Source organism: Oryza glaberrima, chromosome 3 (genome assembly GCF_000147395.1).
Source record: "Oryza glaberrima chromosome 3, OglaRS2, whole genome shotgun sequence".
NCBI classification, from domain to species: domain Eukaryota; kingdom Viridiplantae; phylum Streptophyta; class Magnoliopsida; order Poales; family Poaceae; genus Oryza; species Oryza glaberrima.
This window is the reverse complement of record NC_068328.1, coordinates 26,465,247-26,485,771: the sequence shown is the minus strand read 5'-3', so window position 1 is coordinate 26,485,771 and position 20,525 is coordinate 26,465,247. Positions and strand designations below refer to the sequence as shown.

General features: G+C 40.4%; 2 protein-coding genes across 2 annotated transcripts; both read right to left on the bottom strand.

Annotated features, from left to right (window-relative positions):
- Nucleotides 1–863: 863 nt before the first annotated feature.
- Nucleotides 864–11,107, bottom strand: LOC127766369 (uncharacterized). The gene is made up of 10 exons (XM_052291429.1): nt 11,089–11,107; nt 9,893–10,327; nt 9,003–9,167; nt 8,278–8,409; nt 7,511–7,650; nt 6,990–7,100; nt 6,437–6,562; nt 5,844–5,996; nt 4,467–4,574; nt 864–1,620 (listed from the first exon to the last, which is right to left on the bottom strand). The coding sequence occupies exons 1-10, from the start codon at nt 11,105–11,107 to the stop codon at nt 1,609–1,611; spliced, it is 1,401 nt and encodes a 466-aa protein (XP_052147389.1). The 3' UTR covers nt 864–1,608.
- Nucleotides 11,108–12,334: 1,227 nt separating this feature from the next.
- On the bottom strand, nt 12,335–19,515 carry LOC127766935 (uncharacterized). The gene is made up of 12 exons (XM_052292111.1): nt 19,339–19,515; nt 19,093–19,161; nt 18,266–18,439; nt 17,318–17,449; nt 15,930–16,069; nt 15,726–15,833; nt 15,453–15,578; nt 15,067–15,231; nt 14,633–14,734; nt 13,133–13,303; nt 12,970–13,049; nt 12,335–12,693 (listed from the first exon to the last, which is right to left on the bottom strand). Exons 1-12 carry the CDS (start codon nt 19,424–19,426, stop codon nt 12,630–12,632), a joined length of 1,419 nt encoding a protein of 472 aa, XP_052148071.1. The 5' UTR covers nt 19,427–19,515; the 3' UTR covers nt 12,335–12,629.
- Between the last annotated feature and the right edge of the window lie 1,010 nt (nt 19,516–20,525).

Genomic DNA, 20,525 nt, shown 5'->3' with positions numbered 1-20,525 from the left:
CATACACTGATACACATATCAATCGCTAAAATTTTTTCAAAAGGTTAGAATGGATGTTTTTTTTTTCTCTCCCTATATGTTGTAGGAAAGGAAAATTTCCTTTTGTTTTCTATGTTTAATCCGTACAAACCAAGTGACACTTATAGGAATTAGCCTTATAAATCCAAATCATTTGTTTTTTTACTCCAAAGTGAAGAAACCCCACTTGATGTTAGTAAAATGAATTGATCTTTTTAACTTTGAGCGGACTGAATCCATCTTAATTTTAAATATTTCTTACGTGGGAATGTATTATCAAAATCCTAACCGATCACATGAGATCGTATAATCTGTTAACATCAATATGAATGTAAAAAATGCTAAAATGATTTACATTGTGAAACGAAGGGAGTACGTAGGAACGAATAGTACCAAAAATTAGGATACATACTATGACCAAGATCGTTATGCCTTGGCAAGATAATAGTATCCAACGTTGCTCTCAAGGAGATGATAAGTGAGGAAGAAGCTAAGGCTGTCTACTTTGCCTAGGGTTCTCAACCTCTCTCCCTCGTTTTCCGCGCGCACGTTTTTTAAACTATTAAACGGTGTGTTTTTTGTAAAAAGTTTCTATACGAAAGTTGTTTTTTTAAAAAAATCAAATTAATCTATTTTTTTTAAAAAAATAGCTAATACTTAATTAATCACACGCTAATAAACCGCCCCGTTTTCCGCGATCACTGTTCTGGTTGGGATGCTGGGCTAGCGAACACACCCTAAATGTGAATTGCTTTATAGATATTGTATTTGTGTAGGTGTGTGTATTATAAGGATATCCACAATGTAGCAAAAAAATAGGTACAGTAGTAAGTTTCCTTGTTGTCTCTTCATTTCTTCATTTCAGGTTATAAGTTGTTTTGAGTTTGGTAAAAGTTAAACTATTTCAAGTTTAACCAAGTTTTATAGATAAATATAGTAATATTTGTGAAAGGACATGTAGATACTCTTCTAAAAAAATAAAAATAATATAGTAATATTTACAACACTAAAATAGTTCAATTAAATCTATAACTGAATATATTTTCATAATATATGTCTTGGTTTCATAATATATGTCTTATAATATAAAACGGATCAAGTAGCTTACATTTGACGGTAAACCACTTGTCTTTGTTTTACCATAATTTAACGGATTTACCTAACCTATTTACCAAGCCGAGTGCGTATCCAAGAATCAGATCGCGAGCAGGTTCGTTGAGTTTTCATGACAAATTACTCCAGGAAACATCTCAATGTAGAGTCTCGCCAATCGCTACCACCTCGCTGCATGTTTGATGTCATGAAACCATCCAAGGGCGTACTAGTCAGAGAAAGTTCAAACTAGTTATTGAGAAATACTACTCAATATAATGTTGGACAGAACATAGCCATCAAACTCCACACAATTACACAAGGTGGACAGAGAAGCATACAGTAAAGTTCTCTCTGCAAGAGATGCGATATGATCAGACCCCAAAAGGAAGTGTTCAAACCCAGCAGGACAGCATGTAGTATAGTAAATATGCACATACGCAATCTAATCAACCGACTTAAGTTTTATCTTCAGCGGCATCATCCTTTTTCATCGCCTCAACTGCCTCCCTGCGCAAGTAAATCAAAGAATAAATTTCATAAAACTACATATACTATCATCAAATTATTGCAAAACTACAGATTTAGCATCAAATTTATCCCAAAACTATATATTTAAGATGGGGTGTCACAAAACTATATATTTAGCAAAAGAATATCATAAAACTACAGGCCTGAAACCAAGTTAGTCATAAAACTATAATGTTTATAGCTCCAACAATGGTGCTAATTATTTAAACTAAATCTATAGTTTTATGGTAACTTCAACATTAAATATGTAGTTTTATGATACTTGACCTTAAATCTGTACTTTTGTGATAAATGTAGTGCTAAATCTTTAGTTTTGTGATACAACACCTTAAATCTGTAGTTTGGTCAAAATGCATAGTCTTGTGAAATTTACTCTAAACCAAATGACGTTAAGAATGCCTTGGGCGCCTCTGCGAGCACCACCCTCGGCGCGTCTTCGCGCCCACCGCAACTGGACACCTCCGCGCCCCTTGCGCGGCTTGCGGCCGCCTGTCGAGGGAGAAGACTCCCCCTTCCTCCCGTCACTCTGAGAGGCCTCCCGCTGTTCTCGAGTGAGATGGAGCTTCCCGCCGATGGTGATAGGCCCCGAGAGAGGCTGTGGCTCATCACCATCGACGACCTTGAGGCGACCTAACGCCTCCTCTATCGACATCATGGAGAGGTCCAGCAGAGACTCGATCGAGCGAGCGATCTGCCTGTACTTCTCTGGGACGCAGCGAAAGAGCTTCTCGACAGCTCTCTCCTCGTCGTAGGTGTCGTCGCCGTACTGCACCATCTTCTGCAAAAGAGTGTTGAGAGGGAGGGCAAAGTCATCAACATCCTCACCCGGCTTGAAGGCCAGGTTCTCCCGCTCCTTGCGAAGTGCCTGCAGTGTGGACTTGCGGGCGCGGTCGCTGCCGATGCGTGCCGCAGCGATGGCGTCCCAGGCCTCCTTGGCAGTCCGCTTCTGGGAAAGCGAGAACTGCATCTCGGGCGGGACTGCAGCGATGAGGGCATCCAGTGCCCGCCGATCCTCATCGTAGTCGACGTCGCCGTACCGGACTGCCTCCCACATGTGCCGCACCTGGAGCCTCACCCTCATCACCGCGGCCCACTCGATGTAGTTGGTTTTGGTGAGGGTAGGCCACCCACCGCCGGGACCAAAGTCCCTGACCACCGTCTGGACGCCGTGGTGACCATGCCGCCGGTCAGGGAAGGGAGAGCCGCGCTGCCTACGAGGGCCGCGCGCGGGCTCCGGGCTGCCGCCGGCACGCCAGCGCCCGTCTAGGTTCCCGTCGGCGGGTGCGCGGTCCCTTGGACCGCCGCCGCCGCCGTGGGGGTGGGCTGCTGCCCACCGCTCTGCCCGCTCCCGCGCCCTTCCTCTTGCCAGCTCCTCAAGCTCCCTGTCGGCGGTGATGTCGCCGGCAATGGAGCCGTTGATGCTGCTGCGCAAGGTCTCAACCTCTACCTCTGCCGCACGTGCCGCATCTTCCGCCGCCTCTGCTTCCGCCTCCGCCCTGGCTGTGCCAACTCCGCTGCCGCCAGTCTGGCCGCCCTCGCTGCTGCTGCAGCGGTCTGAGCCGTTGCTCGCCTGCGCTCTTCTGCTGCGGCGAGCTCGGCGTCCTGCTGACGCCGAGTGCTCGAGGCGACCGAACGCCGAGACCGAACGTCGGACATGGCGTGCCTCCGGGAGGCTGCTGCGTGGAGAGGGGGAAGGGAGAGGGAAGGAGCAGCCGGTGCTGCTGCTGCTGCTGTTGGCTGAGAGCTCAACCGAGCTTGGGAAGGGGTGGAATAGGAGATGTTTAGCCTACAGGAAAGTGTGGCTCTGATACCAGATGTTAGAATTTCAATGGTTACTCTCATTGAGAAGAGGATGGCACTCGAGATGGGACAATTTTCTAGTGATGTTAGAATTTCAATGGTTACTCTCATTGAGAAGAGGATGGCACTCGAGATGGGACAATTTTCTGGTTTTCTTCATTCACAAACCTAAAAAGCCATGTCCAGCCATAGGGGATTGGATACATATTTATAGCTGCTTGTAGCAGCCATGCTAGTCTAAGAGGGTGCTGTCCTAGAGCATCCCAACAAACTGTCCTAGAGCATCTCAACAAACTGTCCTAGAGCATCTCAACAAACTGCTGTCCTAACTGCTGTCCTAGAGCATCCAAACTGAAAGTAGAGATGCTGTCCTAGAAAGCTAAAAAGCAGGGAAAGGCACCACAAGACCAAGACCAACCAGCCAAGACTTATTCCTACAAAAACTACCGTAGCTAGTAGTGTCCAACTTTCCATATACTAGCTGTCTAACATAGTAGCACGCAGACAAAGAAATATTATTTATGCAAATTTTTCAGTCTAGTTTCTCCTTTTTCTTTTCTCTTAGGTTATTTGTAAAATGGCTACGAGGGTTGAAGTCCCCACTCCGTAGAATCAAAGATGCATGGTCCCTCCTATGTATTCTTTTTTCTAACAAAGCAACTTCAACACATCTAGAAGGCCATAGATTTTATCCAACACTGGTTCGTAATTTGGTTAAGACTTGTACTCACAAACTGTCAACTGATCAATTTGCTTAGGCGCAGAAAAACTTTAAAGTGTCCAGTGTCCATGACATAATCAGACATTAGAAATAGCCATCTGATTTAGCTAATTAGAGCCATTCCCAAGAAGATAAAAGTAAAGTACATAAGAAGCACAAAATACAGTTTGGCAGAACATTTTCCCTTCTCTTAAAAGTTAAACTATTTTGTTCCTTACACACTAGCACAAGGAAGATTGAACCAGTGATGCACGCAAGAGCACTACAACATGAAAATAACGGAACAAGTAAGATGCAAGCATACCTTAGTGTAGATCTTTGATGCAGCAAGGTAGTCCTTTCTCTTAACGGCTTTTTCTCCCTGTGATTTTAGCTCAGCCTTTCTGTCACTGACCTTGCTACATGACTCATCCTAAACCATAAACATACATTAAGCCTCGCAAACTACAAAATACGCAACACACATGGTTTAAGAACTTCACAAAAAGATGGAAAATAAGTGCTCACAGTACACATGTATAAAAAACGGCTTTTGTTTCAGAAAAACAAATTAAGGTCATAAATTGAAATAAAAGTATAAGCATATTTTGTCAATACCTGCAAGCTGAAAATGCAAGAGCAACATTTCATCTTCTCATAGATAATATTCTAAAAATGGAGCGCTATCCAGGTGCTAACAACTGGCTGGCAAGTTGCATCCCCGTTGGAACGGAACACAAGCGCAGACAAAGTTGAAAAGCACACCAAGGTGGGGGTTAGTTTGGATAGACAGGTATATTGAACAAAACTCCCCAATAATCCTTTTGCTTGTGCAAATAGATCCAACAGGCTTGCGAGGGTTGGAACTACACATGCATCTCCCATACGCCCAATCTAAAATATTTAAAAAGATATTGGTGGCACTCAACGATTACAGAGCATGTTTTCATTACCAGGGAACACTGCTCTGCTTAAATATACACAACAATCTGGAGGGATTGTCTAATCCATCTACACAAACAATTCCAAGAGGAAAAGAAAACTTTGCAGAGGCCACAACTATCCTATTTAGACAAGGGGCAGATTCTTACTATATCATACTCCCTCCGTCCCATAATATAAGGGATTTTAAGTTTTTGTTTGCACTGTTTGACCACTCGTCTTATTCAAAAAAATTTGGAATTCTTATTTACTTTTTTGTGACTTACTTTATTATTCAAAGTACTTTACACACAACTTTTCGTTTTTTATATTTGCATAAATTTTTTGAATAAAACGAGTGGTCAAACGCTACAAGCAAAAACTCAAAATCCCTTATATTATGGGACGGAGGGAGTATGTATCAGTTCTGTTACCATATCTTTTTTTTAAGCAGAAACCATGCAATACTTTTATTAGATATTATTTCCGCCCCAAAATATAAGGGATTTTGGCTATGTATCTGGACACGCTCATGTTTGGTACTATAACTTCGAATCCAAGTCTACAATCTGCATGATGAAAGCTCACAAATAATGGGGATTCAAATGATCATGACCAGAGCTATCAAGTGACCGTTTTATCTTCAGAATTCGGAACTAAGAAAGTGAAAATGAAAAGGAGAAAAAGAATGACTTTTGATAAATTAGAGATATACACATAGTTCAAATCATCAAGCTGAACAAGCATAGAACGGTCCAAGAACTTCTAATTCAGGCCAAACCTTGGGAATCAAGCGTCTCGATTTCCCATGAGCAATAATTCCTTCAACTGTCCAGTTTGTTACTGCTCTGACAGGGGAAGTGAAAGGAAATAGAATCTCCACATGATCTCTTCTTCCAACACTTGCAGCAATTTCTATAGGTGTAAGTCCGCTCTGCAAAGTAACAGAAGAAAGAAGATAAACCATACGATAAACTTATCAACATATATAAGAATCGAGAGCACGATTATTTAATAAGCAAGAACCTTGCAGAGGTGGTTTCCCACCAGAATACTTTCAAAAAGAAAAATGCTTAACTTATTTGAAGTATTAATTGACTTAAATTCGAAAGGCTAGCCAATGATAAAAAGTTGACTGGATTACAACAAGTAATTCAGGTTAAAATTGAATCATACATGGTGTGCACCAGTGCACACAGAGATGCACAAGCGTATGCATGGAACACCATGTCAGGAGCACATAACTTACATACCCGTGAATAGAAAAAAAAAGAATAGCCGATAGAGTAATTTAGTACTCAAAGTCACATGTATTAGATCATGCACTAAGACGAACAGCAACTTAGAAAGAATAGCAGGGCCTCAAAAGCACACCTGTTTATCTGGAATGTTAGGATCTGCATGAACCTCAAGCAAGTACTTGATACAGTCAGTTAAGCCAGCTGTCGTGGACACCACCAAGGGAGTGTTTGGATAAGTATAATTCACATCAGCACCAGCCTGGACTAGCATAATTCACATCACGACCAGCCTGTGCAATTATACTATAATATACACAATATAGAAACGCTTCACACAAAAATCCATGTAATTGTTAAATAAACATATATGTTCTGTATTTTCCTTTGTATGAAGGGTTTCCTTATTTTCCTACACATGTACGCCTACAGCCCTTAGAGATAAATACAAGCGCTAAGGATAACAATAGTATCTAGTAGACTCTCAACTACTCCCTCCGTTTCACAATGTAAGACTTTCTAGCATTGTCCACATATATATAGATGTTAATGAATCTAAACACATATATATGTCTAGATTCATTAACATCTAAATGAATGTGGGCAATGCTAGAAAGTCTTACATTGTGAAACGGAGGAAGTAATAAAGAAGAAAATATGAAGAAACAAAGGCAAAGCAGATACCAGACCTTGACAAGCAGCCTTATACATTCCAAACAATCAGATTCATCCAATCCATGTTTAGTAGAATGAAGAGCCGTAAGTATAGGGGTACCCCAAACTCCTGAAGTGTTGTTTGGCTACAAATTTAATAAAAAACAATCACTCCCTACTGGTTGCAGAAATGTGACTGCAGAATGATAAAACAGAACAAGTATAAACAACCATATATTTCTCTGCATTTCCATGTGTTTGCAACAATCTCGTATGTATTTGTTAAAATTAAACTGTTTAGGACTAATATGTTACCCAGTGCTTGGAAATACAGTTAACAAAATTGTCATGATTTCATAGCCCAGGAAAATTAACAATTAAAATATTCAACCATAAGCACCTAAAACAATATTATGAATGATTTATTGGACTTATCAGCAGAAAATATGTTAATAACCAGTTAATTACAAAGGCGTGAAATATCAAATGAACACAAACACATTCAGATTGTATCAAGATAGTGAAAATGACAAAAACAATCAAAATTTCTTATTACATCTGCATGGTGATCCAATAAAATCTTGACAACACCAGTCTTCCCATAGGAAACAGCGATATGTAGTGGTGTCCCATGAGCAACAGCTATATCAACCCTGGCTCCACTGGATAACAAGAGACGCACTACTTCTTCATACCCTAAACAAAATGAACAAACAATATGGTACTGTCAAAACAAAGAACATGTATTATTAGCACACTACATAATTAGGTAAAAGTAGCATTTGTGCTAAAAAGATCCTTAGGTAAAAGTAGCATTTGTGCTAAATAGATCCTTCCAACCACCCATCTTGCCATAGCTAAAAATAAATTAGGAAATTATAGGCCTCTTAGTCTAAGAGGTGCTTAGCTAAACAATTAACTAATTGTTGTTATAATACTGCACATGAAAACAGGAAAATCATCGCTAGTGGGAAAGAGTTGAATAAATAGTAAAACCAATATAGCTAACAATACTTTGCAAAGAATAACGACAGAATAATATTTTAGACAGGAATACTTCAAATAGCAGGATGGTTTGTAGATTGCCTGTCATGTGGGTAACACACACTAGTCAAGCATAAAAAGAATATAGGAGTGCTAATCCAACGTGCAAAAACTAGCCTGAACAAACAGTCACAACAATGAATACTAACTATACTTTTTTCACAATTAAACCAAAAATGGTTCTTGATTTGATGGTTAAAATTTTGAACCCATTAGTACATGTTCAACAAGACAGTCATAAAATGGGGAAAAAATAATAGTAGACATGAAGAGAAAGACCATTTTTCACAGCACGATGAAGAGCAACAGAGCCTGTCTCATCTATCTTATTAGGATCAGCCCCATGGTCAAGAAGATATCTCACAGCATCAGCTTCTCCCAACAATGCGGCAGAACACAAAGCTGTTGCACCTGTCAAGAACAATGAAAACAAGTACCTTGTGAGATTACCAACAACTTGGCTCTCATCTAAAAGATGCCCTCAAGCTCTACCATAAAAAAAATTACACCATACGTGCATTTGCCACCGAGGGAACTCCTAGTAGAATGGCAAACAATACACAATTTGTATGATTTCTAAAAGACTATCACTATCGGATGGCCACATAATGGCACGGTGTGCATTTTATTATTTTGTAATTTAGGAAAGGCTATATGTCCCAGCTAGCTTCTCACTGGATTTAGGGATCCTATATATGGAAACCTTAATGGTAGCTTATGTTATATATATGTAACATAATCTTGAAAGTACCACACAAAGTTCAGAAATAACCTCAAATCCAAAACACAATTTTGTATCAATCACCGCATATTGCTAACTAAAGCAGCCCAACTTTCTCATGTTGCATCTATTTATAACATGCCATAATCAAACATAAAAGGATGTAGCATTGTCTGAACTACATGTTTTTGTCACACAGGTTGCTTGACATAATCTGTTGAATAAACTAATAAAACAATCCAAAAAATAAATGCAACTAATCTAGTGAAAGAAATGCACTCACCAGCGGAGAGGCAACCAGCATTGACATCAAAGCCAAGCTCCTCTACGAAGTACCTGATGACATCAATTTTTCCCAGGTCCGCTGCCACTTCCAGTAACCCAATGACATCTATATTCATATCAGCAAGCTTTGCCCTGTCCTTCGCGCCCATTCTATTCACCATCTCTTCAGCACACAAAGTTTCATAGGAGAAAATCATAACCATGATATGATGAAATATTGTGCAACAGAAATTCAATTCTCAATTAATGTGTCTGGATCATAACTGTAAAGTAACAACGAATCTGAAAACCAAGCACAATTGTAGAGCGTGAAAACATCACAAGTGAGGGCGAGAAGCACTTCCAGCATGTAATACACGGCAAAAATCTAATCGCGATGCAATCAATAAAATAATCATCCATCAAAGATGAGTAGATAACCACAGGATCTTAATCCATTAGAGCAGGTACAATAGCAAGCTATAAGCTAACTGTAAACATATTTTAAAGAGATAAAAGAGAAGAGAGAAAGCAGCGGGCTACAAATCTGTAGCCAGCTGCAGCACAGACTCCAAGATATAATGTATGTATGACGGGTGGGACTAGGTATCAATAGTATAGTAAGCAACTATGGTATGAATTGGCTATAGATGATTTGGATCTAGTAGTTGGCTAGACTATTAAACTTGCTCTTAGCGGCTTAGCGCAACCGGCAAACTGACGCTCGCAAAAAAGAAAAAAAATCGTACGCGGACTGGTCGAAACCACACCGCACATGGACAGGCAAGCAAGCGTACACACGCGAGCACGCACGCACGCGGCGCGGCCTCGAATCCCCACGAGAAGAAATCAAACCCGCCCCCGGCGTCGGAGGGCGGTGAGACGAGGAGGAAGGAGCTAAGCACTCACCCTTGAGGCGGCGGACATTTCCCTCCGCCACGGCCTTCAGGAACGCGCTCTCCCTCGATCCGCCGCTCCATGGAGGGAGGAGGAGACTAAGAAGAAGAACCGAAGCAGCAGCAGCAACGCCATTAGAGACCAAGCAGGCAAAATAACTAGCTAACGAACCAACTAGGGTTTGATGAGGCGGCGGGGATGCGGGACGAACTGACCGAACATGCGGTAGGTGAGCCAGGAGAGGAACGCCGACTTGCTGACCTCCTCCGGCGGCCGCCGCCACGGCGGCCGATCCATTCCGTGGGGTGGCGGCGCGGCGGCGTTGTAGCCGATGGCTTCGAGGGGAAGGAGGAAGATGGAAGTGGAGGGGAAGAAGCGGAAGAGGCGGAATCGAGAGATTTCGGCGAGGGGGCGGGAACGTGGGATAGCGGCACCTGCTGTGTGTGCCTGTGGAGCGTGATTTCCGCGTGCGCGTAGCAGCACGAGGCTAAGGGCATGTTTCTAAACAAGAAAAAAATTCATCATCCCACATTAAATGTTTGGACACATATATAGAGTATTAAATATAGAAAAAAAACTAATTACATAGATTACGTGTAAATTGCGAGGTAAATATTTTAAGCTTAATTACACCATGATTTGACAATGTAGTGCTACAGTAAACATTTGCTAATGACGGATTAATTAGACTTAATAAATCCGTCTCGCAATTTTCAGTCGGAATCTGTAATTTGTTTTAATATTAGTCTACGTTTAATACTTTAAATATGTGTCCGTATTTCTGTCGTAACACACCAAAAATTTTCATTCGCGAACTAAATAGGCCTACGTATCTAAGCAAAAGCTCTTATAAGCCACCTAATCTTAAATGATGAGGTGGAGGAGAGAAGAGAAAAGAGAGAGGATGAGCCATCTCTTCACAAACTTTAAGGATGAAAGAAAAAAATAGTGAGGTTGATTGGATGAGAATGGATAAATAACTAGTTATGTTGTGTTGGGGCTTGTATATTAGAGGCAATGTGGTGTATGAGTTGCCCCTTAATAAATTAATTAATGATGTGGATAATATTAGGTGTGACAATCAACCTGCCTAAGCCATGAGGGGGCATTCGACGGATTGGTTGGTCAGTCCCTGGTGTAGTAGTGAGTTTTTTTAAAAAGAAATAATATTATTTTAATAAATGATTGCAAAAGTATAGTTCGATTACTATAAATCTTTAGCGCCATGTCGAACAACAAAAAATTCGACAAAATGCCTGTTGAACAGCTGTTTTTCGATGCAAAAGGTACCTGTCGATCAAGAGCCTCATCGGATGGCCCAAATGCTTTGGCTGATAAGCTAAAGCTGTCTCCAATCCAGCCAAACTTCAATGCATATTGGTTAGCTTATTTTGCTTAAATAGCTGATTAGCCAAAGCATTTGGTCATCCGATGAGGCCGTGATAGTCGTTTGACATATTAGTTGATCGGATAAAAAAGAAAAGTGCATGATGCGTGGAGGCCTATCGAACATTGGGAATTTGATTGGTCCTGCCAGATGCATGTAGGATAGCACCCTAGATTGCTGGGTGTTCGATAGGTCCCTGCTGCACAGTAACCCATGCACACAAGTACATACTTCATAAAGAATCCAAAAAGATTATGTTGTCAACTTGTTACGTCGAGTAAAGAATCCAAAGAGATTATGTTATCATGTCGAATAACCACTACTATTTGATAGGGGCACCCCAGATTGCTGGGTGTTCGATAAGTCCCTGCTGCACAGTAACCCATGCACACAAGTACATACTTCATAAATAATCCAAAAAGATTATGTTGTCAACTTGTCACGTCGAGTAAAGAATCCAAAGAGATTATGTTATCATGTCGAATAACCGCTACTATTTGACAGGGGTACCTATTGAACAACCGTTATTTCAATATGTGCCCTGTCAAATTTTGTTTGTTCGATAGTGCTAAACTGATTTTGAGTAACTAGATTATATTTGCAATTATTACTGAATTATATTTGCAATTATCTATTAAAAATATTATTTCTAAAAAAATCAGTAGTGGTGTTGCACCGGTGCGAGGGTGCAAAGCGTGGCGTGATGACGGTGAGTACTTTGGTTTGTTTTGCATTTTGGTACTTTGGAGTGTGACTGCCTACTACTATTGTGTGGGGACGGGCATTGAAGCGCTATTAGGAGTTATGGGTGTCAAATGCCAACCCGGGTTTACAAAAGCATACAGTTACTGTAGTTATTACATGCAGTAACATTTTCAATTTTCGAAACCACGGTATACCTCACAATAATCACGTACTTCCTCCGTTTCATAATATAAGTCATTCTAGTATTTTTCACATTCATATTGATGCTAATGAATTTAGACATATATAAACGTAGTTACGCCAAACCAAAGAAACGGCAATAAATATCTCTAGAACAGGGCAACTAAAGAAAACCAAGTCACTAATAGAAACAGCGCATACATATATTGCGAGAACAAGCTAAGCAAGGCAACAAGTAGCGTTTTCATGACAAATTACTCCAGGAAACATCCATCTCACTGTATTTAGCAGTTAATTGCTCGCCAGTCGCTGGCACCTCGCTGTATCGAGATTCGAGACTCAAAAGAGACCACCTCTAGAAAGTTTGAAGCCATGAAAGATGAAACCATCTAATTAAGGGCGTACTACTCTCTTCAGACGAGTACAGATTAAGTCCCCCAAAAAACACCCTGAACCAAGCAGGAAATCGACCAGATCCTAATCAAATGAGCTGACAGTCTTCCCAGCCAAATGTTTCTTCTTCAATGCCGCGGCTGCCTCCCTGAAAGGGTAAGAACATTATTTTTTAGAAAATCCCTAGGTGGCTTCAAGCTACCATGCAATTATTCTATTTTGTGAAAAAAAAACTGCTACTATTAGAATGGTAAACAATTCAATGACCAGGCTCACGGTTTCACTAACACAGATAACATATGAGCATTATGATTCATAAGAACATGTACCGTTTTGTGGGACAGGGTCATTTTGGTGTGAAAGGCCATTCAGAAGTTCAGAACTGTGTTGAAGAAAGAGAAAGGTAATGGATAGAAAAGAGTACCAAAATGCTTCATGCATCTCCCCACTTGCAGGATCCAGTTTCACTCCATCCATGAATGCATCACACGCTTCTTTGTATTCCTAATAATAAAAAGGTGCAGCGGGTTATCTACAGGTTGTGACGTATAAAGACGGTGAAGACAGGAGTTGCATTTTTAGTTCACCTTGAGCGACATCAGGGCAGCTCCTTTCCGATAGTAACCTTTTGGCCAATCTGGTTTCAGTCCTATGCAAGTCTTAGCATCAACCAAAGCTTCCCGTGCTTCACCACTTTTTAGGTAGCAAAAGCTCCTATTTGAATGCAATGTTGCATCGGTAGGATCCAGTTGGATGGCCTACATAAAAACAAGCAATAAGAGGACAATATGTGAATCTGTGATCACACAACATAAACCAACCTAAGACCAATAGTCTATCAATTATAATTTCTTCTATCGATTTGACTTGGAAACAATACAATAGTCATGCTTGATGAATCATAAAATTCCTATATAATTGGAACCCACTTATTAACCCTTGCTATGAACTCAACATGCCACATATCACAGAAAACAAGAGCCTTTGGATACTCCCATGATCATGTTACTCCAAACATTTTATTTATTCGATCACTTTTCTTGTTCTTTTTTTGCTTATTTTTTACTTTGTGATTGGTATATTTGAATATTATCTCTTTACTATTTTCCAATTCATGTCAATCTGTATTGCATCTTCAAATGTTTTTTTTTTGAAGTATCTATAAATTAACACTGCAACGCTCAAGGTATCCAGTAGTTCCAATTATGAACAAGCTTTGATTTCTGTGGCTAAAATCAAACTTGTTTCACAGGGAAATCCAATTCCAAAAGATCACTTGTTAACATAAATCTGAGTGCCAAGGTTTCAACTATTCACTCTGAGAAAGTCTCCAGGAGGCTCATAATTGAAACAAGCTAACTATGACACAGAACCAGTTCAATACCAAGTACCAAACCAGATATGTAAAATGCCAATTTTATCAGTTCTAAAATAACGTTTTTAAGCACAAGATACAAAAGAAGAGCTTGGGAAACAAACAAAATCAACCATAAGTTGGTCTATTTGGTCAGTGGAATATCAGGTCTAGTTTGAAAACAAGGGAGGAAAAAACTCAACACATTGGTTATTTGTCCTGTAGTTAACAGGTTTCATCCAACCATGGCTCAAAAAGCATTCATAATATTTTTTGCACACAGAAACAAGACTTCACATTTAGCCATTCCCCTTCCAGCTAATTTCTGGTAATATGCCATTTGCCAGTATATACCAAGGAAATTACTAAATATGCCTAAAGAAAAACTAATCAAACATAAAGTATTATTACTGTAGTGAAGACAACAGGTGTATAAGTAACGAAGCAGAATTCCAAATGTGGTAAGTCAACTCTTTCCTAAATGTAAATGGTATTAGAACTTCCAGGCACTTTTTCATCGTCTTCCATGTTTAACCTCACCAAGGAAATGCCAGTTGCTACTCCTCTCACCCTCATCTTTTACAAATTCCAATGTAATAAATGAAGGGCAACAAAGTCATTTGAGTTATCTTCTTAATTCACAGCACAAGTCCTAAATGACTTATATTTGGGATTAGAGGGAGTAGGAACTAATAGAACTTTCCAATGGGAAGATATGATGCACAAAATATACCTCACTGTAGAATTTGGATGCACCAACATAGTCCTTCCCCTGAACTGCACTTGCACCCAATGATTTCAACTGAGCCTTTTTGTCTGTACCACTTTCCTTATCCTAAATCATTAAGAAAACTTAAACTGAGAACTCCAAATTAAAGCCTCTTGTTGACTACTTGTTTACTCTTATGCATGACGATGGCTTTCTGATAGGAATGCAGTACAATTCTTGCAAGTACCTATGCAGACCACGGCTTGACTAACTAACAGAGTCAGTGTGTAGGTAAAAAGATCTTCTACAGAACTAGTACATGTTTGTTACTAGCAGGTAGGCAGGTGAAGCACAAGATAGAGATAGCATGCATTTTTAACTCTGATCTCAGAAGCAGGGAAAAAGTTACAGACTACAGAAGATACACAACAAAGAAATGCATAATCAGACGTTCAGACCTGAGCGCATGCTTTCTTCTTTGATTTTTTTGATTTCACATGGGTGATGATTCCTTCAACAGTCCAGTTTGACACACCTTTAATTGGCAACGTGCAAGGAAATAGAATCTCCACAAGCTTCCTTCTTCCAGACTTCGCGGCTATTTCTATTGGTGTCTTACCACCCTATTGCGTATCAAAAGAGAGATGGAGAAAAATATTTCACAATATGTAATAAGTAATACTCCGTAATAGAAGACATAGGCCCTTGCGCACCATCTAGATGGCATGTTGACAACATAACACATTACATTAAAGCAGCAGCAGCAGCAAGCCCCCCAACAGCAAGCATACACACACTCAAAAAATAAAATAAGGATCGCAATAAAAAAGAGTTTAGAACTCACGTTATTAGTTGGAATATTGGCGTTTGCACCAGCCTCCAACAAGTACTCAACACATTCAACAAAGTCTTTGTTAGTTGCTATCACCAGTGGTGTATCAGGAATAGCGCGGTTCAAATTAGCACCAGCCTGTGTATACAGACATCATAATATGAAGAAAAAAATGTGGATATCATAGTTCAAATAAAGCATATGGATCTAATTAGAAGCACATCACATAATACAATTCCCCCCGGTGATTTAAAGGAAAAGAACATTCTGAATTGGGTAACAGACCTTAACAAGAAGCTTTATGCACTTCAGCACAGCAGGTTCATTCAGTCCATCAGAAGCAATAAGTGTTGCAGCTAATGGTGTCTCTGAATCTGCGGAGACCTTGTTTGGCTACGATTTTCAAAATGAAAAGGTTAGCCATGTGGTGGACAATAGAACTTTGTAGACAAGTAGTTGTGCAGACAAAAACATTAAATAACCCATTACATCTGCATTGTGCTCCAATAGAATCTTCATGATGCCAGACTTCCAACTGGAGGCAGCAAGATGCAGGGCTGTGCCTTTAGAAGAAATAACATCAACACTAGCCCCTTTAGACAGCAGTAGTCGTGCCAGTCCATCATACCCTGTAAAAAAAATGTAATATAGATAGGGTCATACTCCAGTGAAGAATTTTAGAACTTGGATATTCGACATTCCGTTGCTTCCGTGCACCTCTTTTAGGAAAGTTTAGAAACCTTAAAACAAAGTGCTTAATATGCATGGGGGTGATTTTTGTATCAGCATAAGTAATCGATGACAGTGAAGACATATAGATGAAGATTTGGATTAGCCCATGTGCAATATGCCAATATTGACTACTTTGTTCTACGATTCTTAAATTTCCCTAAAGCATAACCATGACAAGATCTGACTCAAAGTATACATATATTTTGTACTAAGTATAAAACTTAAAACATAACCATGCTAACACAGAGTGGAGAAAAATGTTGAATATGAAAATCATGCAGCATAATTATCCATGTCTAAGATATTGATATAATATGAGGCTCCCCACTCCCATCTCAAGTTAGCTACAATGAATGTCATAAGGAAACAAAAGGATAATGGCCAATTTAGCCCATCGAATTTTGCCCAAGTGTTCCAAGTTTGGCATTTCATTCAAAATGGTCGTTGAGCCCACCTGAAGCACCATTTAGGAAACCCAACTCAGCTAATGCTTTTACTTGGTGGCAAGCTCCATTCTGAAAAATCTATTATGCCACTCATGTCTCCCATAGCAAAAGAAAGAAAGAAGATGATGAAGTTCAAGAAGTAGGAGCTAAAAATAAATAATTTAAGGGAAACATGAAGAGAGGACTATAAGGTTTCGGGCAACACTTTTTCCTTTCTTTTTTATGTGAGACGTAAGGGCATAATATATTTTCACAAGGAAGCTGCCAACCACGGACTACTGCTCAGCAGTTTGATTGCCCATGTGGCACTTCGAGTGGGTTCAAGGATCATTCTGAACCAAAAAACCAATTTTGGATAACTTTATTGGACAAACAACAATTTTCAGAAACCAAACTGATCCTCAAGAAAGGCTTTAGGACAAAAATTGGCTACTATTATTATCCCAAAAAGGAACTTCCACTGTCCCAAGATATACCTACCTTCCGTTATGAGTCTGGCCAAGCACTTGTCCAGATTCATAGGTAAAAGGTAGCTATATCTTGGGATAGAGTGGGTAGGAAGTTAGGGATGATAACCAGATAAGAAAATTACGGAAATATGACAAATAATGTGGATGCATTTGTAATTCATTTCTTTCATGCAGCGACAGATCGGTACAAGAACTGCAAATATAAATGCCAGCATGTGCAAAAGGACACCTTCTTTTGTAGCATAGTGCAGAGGAGTAAAACCGATGTTGTCTTGCTTATTTGGATCAGCACCTTTGTCAAGAAAATACCTCACAGCAATTGCTTTTCCCTTGGACACCGCACAAGCCAAAGGTGTCATACCTGCCATGAGTGTTATGATCAAGCAATTTAGTCACAACAAAACATGGGGCATAAAAGTTCTATAATTCAACAAAGCACATAATAGTTATTTGCAGATAGCAACAATTCACAAGATACGTCAAGTCAACATGCAACAGGGGACCCTCCGCTTTAGAAAATAGTAAATTTATGATGCATATCAACCAAAACTAAATGCACAAATGAAAGGCACTAGCTTCCCGGTTTATATGGACAATGCACTCGATGCAATATGACCAGCCTAAAAAAATAAACATTATTGGCAGTCATATTCGTTACCCAATTACTTGGGCCTCTCGGAACATATTTGGCTATCACCACATGTTTATATTATGTGATAGAAGCAGAACAAATATCAAATTACTAGCATACACTTTAACAAAGTGGCATGGGAAAACATATGCACCAGGAGTGAAGGACCAGTAGCCAGAGACACAATTTTGCACGACCAATAAACATCAGATAAAAACACGGAGACAAGGCAAACAAAATGGGAGAAGATATTCTTGAAAAAATAAAGACAAAGGTATTACATCAGCTGATTATGATTTCATCAATGTTGGCACACCATTGATGATCATAGAATGATCACAACACACAAGAAAAACCATGTGGTATTTGAAGCCAGAGCTTCCGGTGCTGGAGCTGTTAAGGTAAGGTCCCTTCATGATGTTCGTTAACAATTTACATCGCAAATGATCTTTGTGTTGCATCTAAAAGCTTACATTAGATGGTGCACAAAATAGTACCTAGGAGAAACATGAAAGCATTCAAGTTGTAAACTGCGATGGAACATACCCAAATCATCACTTGCTTCAGCATTGATGTCAAACCCAAGCTGCTCCACCAAATGTTTGCAAGTATCCATTTTCCCTGCGCTTGCTGCCTCATGCAGTGGCCCAACTTTCTCCGTCTCCGCAGAGTCATCAGAATCAGAATCACTGTCGCCACCTTCCATGGCACCAAACATCCCTTCAACAAGCCATTTTAAGAAGAAACACAGTAAGATAAATAATCGCTGAACAGTCTAATTATCTTTTCTCAACATGCCATGGAGTAAACCAAGATATAAATAGGTCGCCAAGAAGGGGGAATTTCCTAAACCACACCAGAGGCCTACTGACTGATTACAAAATGAGAACAAAAAATGTTTCACCAAAGGGACAGAACAACGAGCAACGAGGTTACAATATCATCAAGCTACACTAGATGCATGATATGAATAGTAAACCAGCATTGACTAGAACGAATAAAAAAAACTCTTTTTTTCCCCCAAAACAGTATCGGACTACACCTATAATACTAGCTAATACAGGCACGAGGATTCGGCCTCAACCAACCACCAAACACGCATGCGTGCTTACTAACACGATCTTCCAAATCCGAACTGATCGGGAAACGAACAGTGGAGCCTAAAATAACCATGCCTTTCGCGCTAATCTTCCATGAGGAAGTAGAAAACCACTCCAACATTACCCATGCCATGCCAAAATGTTCCAGTAGCCAAAAACCCAAGCAAAACCCTAGCCCAAAATTTTTTTAAAAATATATATTATATAAAAAAAAGGAGCCCTTTTTCCGGGGCGGGAGCTGGAAAGGAGAGCGTGGGCTGGTGGTGATCTCACTCATGACGCGGCCGGTGTCGCAGTCCGACGACGCGATGACGCGCCTCATCTGCTCCGCCGCCGCGGGACCTGCATCCATGCCATGGCACGGCAAGCAACAACAACAAAATTAGGCGATTTTCCGAAGCAGGAAACCCCAACCCGTGACGGATCGAAGCGCGAAGCAGCCAGAATACAGAGAAAACCGGATCAAAAAAATGAAAAAAAAAAAGGAAAGAAAAGAAAGCCCCGGATCGGAGCACGTACCCATGCGGCACTGCATCCCGAGCTGGGCCGCGATGAGGTGGGCGCTGAAGTTGGCGGTCGAGCCGCCGGGCACGCGCCCCCTCGGCATGGCGTGCGGGGATTAGGGTTTGGGATTGGAATTTGGGGTTTTTCTCTCTGTCCTTGTCGTTGTGGAGAGAGTGAAGCTTTTGCTTTTGGTTTGGAGAGTGAAGAAGCCTCGCGACCAAGCTGCTTTTATTTATGGGATGGGATGGGGATGGGGGAGGTAGTAGGCGGGAACGTGGGTGAGGGGAGAGGCGGAGCGCGGGATGCACTGGATCGGCGGACGCGTGTCGGTACGGACGGCTGTGATCCACCTGGGGGCAGCCTCCGGCTACGCGGCACCCGTGAACGCGTGCTACTTTCCCTCGGTTTTGGAGCGGAAATTGGTACGCGTACCCAACTTACTTTCTGTTGTGTCTATGTTTTTTTTTTTTCTGGAGGTTCCTCTTTTTATTCGCCGCGGTTTGATTATATCGAAGTAAAATTATTACTGCTATCTTGTTATTTCTAGGACAATGTAGCCTGTTTGGCACAGCTCCAACTCCAGCTTCACTTTTCCTGGAGTTGGAGATCAGTCAAACAAGTTCAATTCTACTTAAAATATGAGCGAAAGACCTTGTTTAGTTTGCGGAAAAAAAATTTTGGGTATCACATCGGACGTTTGACCAGATGTCGGAACGGGTTTTCATAATTTGCTTGGAAACCACGAGACGAATTTATTAAGCCTAATTAATCCGTCATTAGCACATGTGGGTTATTGTAGCACTTATGGCTAATCATGAACTAATTAGATTCAAAAGATTCGTCTCGCGATTTCCATGCAAGCTGTGCAATTAATTTTTCATTTTATCTATATTTAATACTTCATGCATGTATCTAAAGATTCGATGTGACGTTTTTGGGGAAAAAATTTTGAAAACTAAACAAGGCCTTAGTGCAGTTCTCTCACAAAATAAACTATAAAGTTAGAGCTAGGTTTAGACAGCTCCACAACTCCACTCCAGACCCAACTCCTGACGCTACATTTAAGAGTTGGAGCTCTCCCAAACAAGCCCGTAATATCTTGTACCATTGCTATTTCTTCACCTATTATCTTCTCTCAACTAATCACAATCATTCTCCATTTAATTTATTCATCTTTTTTTCTCTTCTCAACCAATCACAAA

Bases quoted from the DNA above. Each gene is read 5' to 3' on its own strand.
- LOC127766935 (XM_052292111.1), bottom strand. From the start codon at position 19,426: ATGCCGAGGGGGCGCGTGCCCGGCGGCTCGACCGCCAACTTCAGCGCC. The intron at 15,232-15,452 runs GTGAGTTCTAAA...GATACGCAATAG, and splicing joins CCAATATTCCAACTAATAAC to GGTGGTAAGACACCAATAGA. The intron at 13,304-14,632 runs GTATATTTTGTG...GTTTTTATGTAG, and splicing joins CATCCAAATTCTACAGTGAG to GCCATCCAACTGGATCCTAC.
- LOC127766369 (XM_052291429.1), bottom strand. The intron at 7,651-8,277 runs GTCTTTCTCTTC...CATTTTGTTTAG, and splicing joins TCATCGTGCTGTGAAAAATG to GGTATGAAGAAGTAGTGCGT. The intron at 6,563-6,989 runs GTCTGGTATCTG...ATGCTAGTCCAG, and splicing joins GTATAAGGCTGCTTGTCAAG to GCTGGTGCTGATGTGAATTA.